This window comes from Trachymyrmex septentrionalis, unplaced genomic scaffold (genome assembly GCF_001594115.1).
Source record: "Trachymyrmex septentrionalis isolate Tsep2-gDNA-1 unplaced genomic scaffold, Tsep1.0 scaffold101, whole genome shotgun sequence".
Lineage (NCBI taxonomy): Eukaryota > Metazoa > Arthropoda > Insecta > Hymenoptera > Formicidae > Trachymyrmex > Trachymyrmex septentrionalis.
The window spans coordinates 1275704-1282363 of record NW_017304136.1 but is presented as its reverse complement, the minus strand read 5'-3'; the positions used below and the strand labels follow the sequence as shown (position 1 = coordinate 1282363).

The 6660-nt window shown below is 35.4% G+C and overlaps 1 protein-coding gene across 3 annotated transcripts in view; it reads right to left on the bottom strand.

The window, feature by feature from the left end:
- Positions 1-6654, bottom strand: part of LOC108755568 (tachykinin-like peptides receptor 99D) — a 46451-nt gene extending 39797 nt beyond the window's left edge. For all 3 annotated transcript variants that reach the window (XM_018498766.1, XM_018498692.1, XM_018498851.1), the window contains exon 1: positions 5766-6654. In XM_018498766.1, the coding sequence (XP_018354268.1) occupies positions 5766-6211 (446 nt within the window). In that variant the 5' untranslated portion in view covers positions 6212-6654. The remainder of the gene's footprint in view (positions 1-5765) is intronic.
- Between the last annotated feature and the right edge of the window lie 6 nt (positions 6655-6660).

Sequence of the window (6660 nt, the reverse complement as noted above, 5' to 3'; positions counted from 1 at the left end):
ATATATATATATATTATATATAGTTTCATGTAGTTTCTGCACATGTCAAGTATTGTTGAATAACAGAATTCTATTTTCAGATGCGAAGTCTTCAGAATAATACATTTCTCTTTCTCTTCTTTCCCTTCTGTTTCTTTGATGCTATATCTCTTTAAGAATGCAATTACGTAGTGTGCACACCGGTTGTTACCATACGTTATAGTGTATTTATCATAGCATTTGACATCCGCACTTTGCTGTTTGGTAAGCAAATGAGATTTGCTGTAAAAGTAAGCAAACGAAATTTTGCCACGATGACACAATAAAACTACTGTATTGATAAAAACGAAGCTACCGATCCTGAACGTTTGATGACGAATATTTCAATATACCGCTGCTGTGTCTTGTTATGTAACGTAAATACGTTTCTGTTCGGTGTAATGTGCAGAAAGTGTGGGTGTATTTTTGTCCGTAGAAAATTGAACGCCATCACGTTTTAACGGGATAAAACGTTCGCCTCTACGCGCAAAAGAATAATGCAACCAATAATGAAAAGAGACGAGCGAACCACGATAGGGAGAAAGCTTTTCTGGAATAAAGAGAAGCATCTTAAGCATTTTCTCGATGATAACCTTTCGGGATAAATATTAAGTGAAGGCTCTTCACAATCCTTTTGCTGGCGAATTTACGAATTGCATGATAGAAAAGAAAAGTCTGTTCTCGACAGCGTTTAAAGCAAAAATAGTCCGGAAAATCGATTTATCTCTCTATTGTATGTAGGCGAGATATTAGGTATATTTTATTATCACGAAATTTGAAAATAATATTTCGTAGGGAAATTTGTAAAAATAGCATGCTTTATGCACATTCTGCTCGACGTACATTCGCATTTTAATGAGCTCTGTTGCAATCTAACTAGGGTTCTAAGTTCTGAATTAAGCAAAAAGCACTACAATTATTCGCGGTTAATATTTCAATCCTTAATATGACCTGTCGCCTACGGAGCACGGACGTTTCCTGGTTTCTAGATATATGGAAATACAGCATTAACCGTAAAAACCTAATTAGTTCGTTTCACGTTCGTCGTGGCTGCATCAAGGTCAAGTGCCTCGTGAAATAATTTGCGACCCCTTTCGTAGGATTATTCTCATTGGGATTTTTCCCTTATTCTTATGGCGATACTTAATGGTGCCCTTTATAACTAGTCGTTTTCTCGTCAGCGTTTTCTCAAAGGCGTTTTCCCGTCGCACTGTAGAAATATCCGGCGTGAGAATAATTTAAATGAAGCTATTTTTTACTTTACACTACGGCAATTATCTACCAGAATAAATAATTGTCACAAAACTAGAAATCAGGGATCAAATTGTAAGAAAAATGGAAAAAAAAGATTAGGGAAATTAGGGGAAAGTCAGAGAATTTTGTAAAATTTTCACGAAAATAAAAATTCTTGGCTTTAAAAAAATTTAATATACATATATCATAAATCGTACCTACGTAACTTCGAAATACTATACTCAACTTGACAATTAAAAATGCAAGCAATGTCAGTGACATTAATAGTAATTTACATTACTATGTTAAATTGATCTCCCGACAAAAAATATTTAACGATTTCTAAATCAGAATGAAAATACAAAAAATTTTTTTATATTATTGAAAATCGGAGGAAATCATAAAATTTTGTTAAAAAATTAGGAAAAAGTTATGGAATTTTAGGACGAAAAATTAATATTGTGACAATTCTGTCTTTTTCTTTCTTACGATAAAAAAAAGTTGTGTCAAGCCTCTTATTCATCATCGCCTTTTCCTTTTAAGAGTGACCTTCTCCTCGTAGTACTTCGCGTTACCAGATCAATGTGCTCTACGTTGGTAGATAGTGATAACAGCAATATTCTTGCGTGGGTTATCGAGTGCTGAAGAAATTAACTGGCGGTCCAATCTCTGAGTTTTTTTATATCTACAATAACGTCTGCTTTCGACGCGACTACAGAGTGCGGCGGACAAAATCGTGTGAAAATTAATTTGAAAAGGATTTGCCTCAGAATCTACGCTTTAAACTCGATTTCACTTCGGTGCCTCTGTCGCGAATTCATCGGAATAAATTTTCGCCGGAACACTCTACATTCGTTGTCTGCGCATCGTGTAAGCATCCATTCAATTTCATCGCATTTACTGAAGCTTGTTGTAGCAACATATAAAGCTCCACTGTAATATATTTAATGATCTAGATAAAAGCTTCCACCAGTGAAAATCGATCGAAACGATATCCGAGCAGGTTACAATACCAGTATTTCTATCACAACGCGCTTACATTCTGGTGAGAGAGATTTTCTCTCTCTCTCTCTCTCTCTGTCTCTCTTTCTCTCTTTCTCCCACGTTCTCTCTTCTCTCTGCCTATTTCCATCATACCGTAGTGTATTGTCGAGGTCTCAGATTGCCTCGTTCATGATAAAGCACATTATCATTTATCAGGGAATGTAGCCGATCGAGTTCAATGCTCCATTGGCGTTTCCCCGCAGACGAAATGTCACTTGAAAACGGCCTTGTATCAATATCGCCCACGGAATGTCGGGCTTCTCGTTGTCACGCAAGCAATAATATGCGTAATATTTGCATTAGCCTTTAATCCGTCGAAAATTAGTTCTACGCGATAAATCCATCGGCGTGTGACGTGCACGCTATTTCCGGTTATCGACGATTACCATCGACATCGGGCGATTCCTCCTGCGTTCTATTCCTGGCATAAAAACGAATTTTAGGATTTACGACCCGAGCACCCTCCGATATCACGTAGCATCTCAGTCAGTGAGCATCGGACGATCGAAATTTTTATAATTTTTCATGTTTTTTTAATCGAAGAAATGTTGCTTCCAAAATGTCTAAATCTTTGAGAAATACATCGTCATTTTAGGGTAACTCTTAGGAACGTATAAAAAACATTGAATACATAGAGCATCTCTCGCGGAACGGGCCTTTAATCATTCTACGTTTCTCGTGGCTCTGGATCTGTGTTGTCGTCGAATAATGGCTTTTCTTCTGGAGCACAATTGAGAAGAAATGAGCATACGCTCCTTTAGTTCGAAGAAAGCAATGTTCTAACTAGCAGTTTTTCTGTATTCAGTTTTCGAACTTTAGTCTCTTGAAGTAATTATTCATTTCGCAGAACGTGAATTTACCGTAATCGGTTTTGATATAGATTGTTTGATTTGAAAAGTGACTAAGTTTTTTAATCGAGATTTATGAGAATTTAAGAGGTCACTCTCAGAATGTTACCCATGCAATCGCATTGTTCCGACATCTTTAGAGTTCACGATTTTTTGCACAAGTTTCGATTATTTTGAATAGATAGTTCCTTCCTTCAACTAAGAGAATTTATTTTTTTCCAATCTGATTAATTGTAATTGAATTAAAAGAAAAAAAAAAAGGAATAATTGGGCTTGCGGTGATGATAAAAAGGACGGTGAATTATATATTCCGTTGAGAGTGTAATTCTGTGAATAGCGTTAATTCAAGAGGGAAGTCGCTTTGGAAAATTAGCCCGGCATTTTCCAGCTCGCAGATTGAATTGCACTTCTCCGATATTACCGTAAAAATGTTCTTATTCTATTTGCCCATTTCTTCATGCATTTCTATTATTGAATATGTCGTTATAAGATAACTAATAACACTGTTCAACAAAAAAATAATTTTTTTTTGAACGCTAAAATAAGATCAGTCATTTTTTATAATTTTCTGGATGCTAAATATCCCAAATTCGTTTTCTAAATTGCTCCATTAAATCACAATTTTGAAAAATTTGCAATTAAAGTTGCAAAAAGGGATCATTTCCACGTATTTTGTCATGTTATAATTACGATATGCTGGAGAAGTTTGATTGCAATTAATTGTTAAATATATTATTAGAACTTTCAATATACGGCTATGTGTGGTTAATAAGTTATTCACAGCTAATAATATAAAACAGTCAAGAACTCTTAAAAATTCAATAATAATATGACGATAAAACATGTAAATAAGAGTCGATTCTTTAATGCAAACGTATAAAAATTATTAGTAGCATACATAATAGAAAACAAAGATATTATTACATATTTTGGCTCCTATATTGAGCCATCTTCAGATATTATCTTCTTCACACTTTACATTAGTTACCATTGTTAAAGAGATAAAAAACATGAAGTAATGTGTTCCAATTTATACAACGATGTTGATGAATGTTACATAGAAGATGTCAGTTATTCATAAACAATTAGATGTTCGATTATTACGGAATTTCATGATGTTCTGATCAGAAAGACAAAATTCGTTCACCAATAATTAGATAAATAAAATTCGATAAAATAAAATTCTTTAGGGAAATTGTCTTTTTTATATTCTGTTAAAAGTAAGCAAACAACATCTCGATGAAACACTCACCATAGGAGCCAAAACATGTAATAATATCTCTGTTTTCTATTATGTATGTATTGATTTAATTTCTATTAATAATTTTTATACGTTTACATTTTAAAGAATCGACTCTTATTTGCCTGTTTTATTGTTATATTGTTATTCACAGCTAAATGTAAAACCTATCGCAAAAAAGCTGTGAATTAGGTTATTAATGATTTATTAGACACCTTTCAACGAATTCGATATCAAAATTAATAAATTCAAAGTAGTGAATTCAATGTATATAATGGAATATGTCAAAACTTGATAATATTCAAATTATTGCAAAAATTTATATGTAGACTTTTATAATTTTGAATTATAGGTTATTCGATAAATGATTTATAATTAATGACTATTCCGTAATATAGAGACCACATTTAATTATATCAATCAATATTTAACCTGAATAGATTAACATAAATATCTTGTTAATCATAACCGACACACTAAAAAATCTTTTTGAGGATTAAAAATCCTGTATACTATATAATATATTAATATACTTCAGCATATTCAGTCATATATTGTAATTACAATAAAAATATATGAAAATAGCCTTTTTTTGCAATATCAACTGATAACAGTTGGATTAAGTCATAAATAAAGAAGTTGAGATTTGTTGAACTATGTAATTGGATCTTAGTGACGAAGTTTCACCTCGTCTAATAGCAGAAGAGGTGACGCTAGATCGCAAATATTTATCTTCCTCATTTTTCTTGGTTGACTTTCGACGTCAGATTGATCCCCGTCATTATGACTTGCTTGAGACTTGCTTCCGTTTCGCTGTTAACCCTTCTTAAACCCACCGTCATATAAGGCGCGCCCACGCTGTACCTACTTTAACACACGCTGGGACTTTTCTAGATAAACAGGAGAAGGAAATATATTTTTCGAGAGCCAAACATCGATCCAAGTGGAGTTTCAGCAGGAGTTTCGCGAACTAAAAGCGAGAATATACCAAAGCGAGGGGAAGAAAGATAACGTTCATACGGAAGTTAGAAAGTCACTATCTTTGGGATTATTATATTTGATGTAGCTAAGGATCAACGATAACTCGTGCTTAAGCAGGACGATTAGGTTGACAGGATATATCTCTTGTTCTAAACTCGTGTTTAAGCAGGATGATAGATTGACAGGATATATCTCTTGTTCATTGATGATAACATCACGATTTGATAACATTACGTCTAGTATAATTGTAGGAGGAGGACTTAAGATGATATTTATCTAATATCTTAATATTGATATATTAAGTTACTATCGCGATATAACGCTGTATTATCTTTCATAATTGATTTTCAAGAGCGTATTAACCCCAAAAAAAGAGAGAGAAGAAAAAAGAAAAGACTTACCGATCAATGGATATCGCCATCAATGTGAAGACGCTGGCGCATATTGTGAGAACCGCGATGAACTGGGAAATCTTGCAGTAGAGCGTTCCAAACGGCCAGTGGCTGTTGAGCATGTAGGTGTAGTTAAAGGTGACATTCAAGGTGGACACCATGGCGTCCGCGATACTGAGATTCACCAGGAAGTAATTGGTGACGGTGCGCATCCGCCTGTGCGCCAGCACGATCCATATTACTATTAAATTGCCACCGGTCGCCACGGTGATCATGCCGGCGAACAGAAGCGTCCAAATCATCTGCCGCCACCACGGAAGCACGAATTGATTCCGCGGCGCCAGATCCGTGTAGTTCGTGCCGTTGTGGTAGGTGCCATTGTCGAACCACAGCGTTGTCACGTTCCAAAGGTGAGACGTGGAATTGTACGTCATCAAGTCGTCGAGGCTCTGCATCACGAATATCACGGTCTCTTCGCTTAAGCTAGTATAAGAGCGTCGTTTTCACCCTGCTCTTCACCGCTATTCAACCGCTACACCCGCTACTTTCCGTTTGCAATTTTCTGTCTCACAGTGCCTTTCTTATCTCGCCTTAAAGCGTGCTGAGCTTTCGCCCGGAGCGCACAATCTTCATTCCCTCGTTTACACTTCCGTTACTCGCCGCTCTTTTTTTCTCTCCGGGATGAGGAAAATTTTTGATGTTTCAACTGCATTTTTTTATTATCTCCAACATTTACGACAACGATATCGCGATCATCATTCGTCCAGGGGTGTTTGCATTGATTTAACTCTTTTAAAAGCCGAATATTTTCGGAATACTTCGGCGCTCATGCAAATTTACTTGTCGCTTTATTTAAGGGATAGAAATTTGATACAGGTAGAAACCGGCGCAGTTGTCGTCTTTC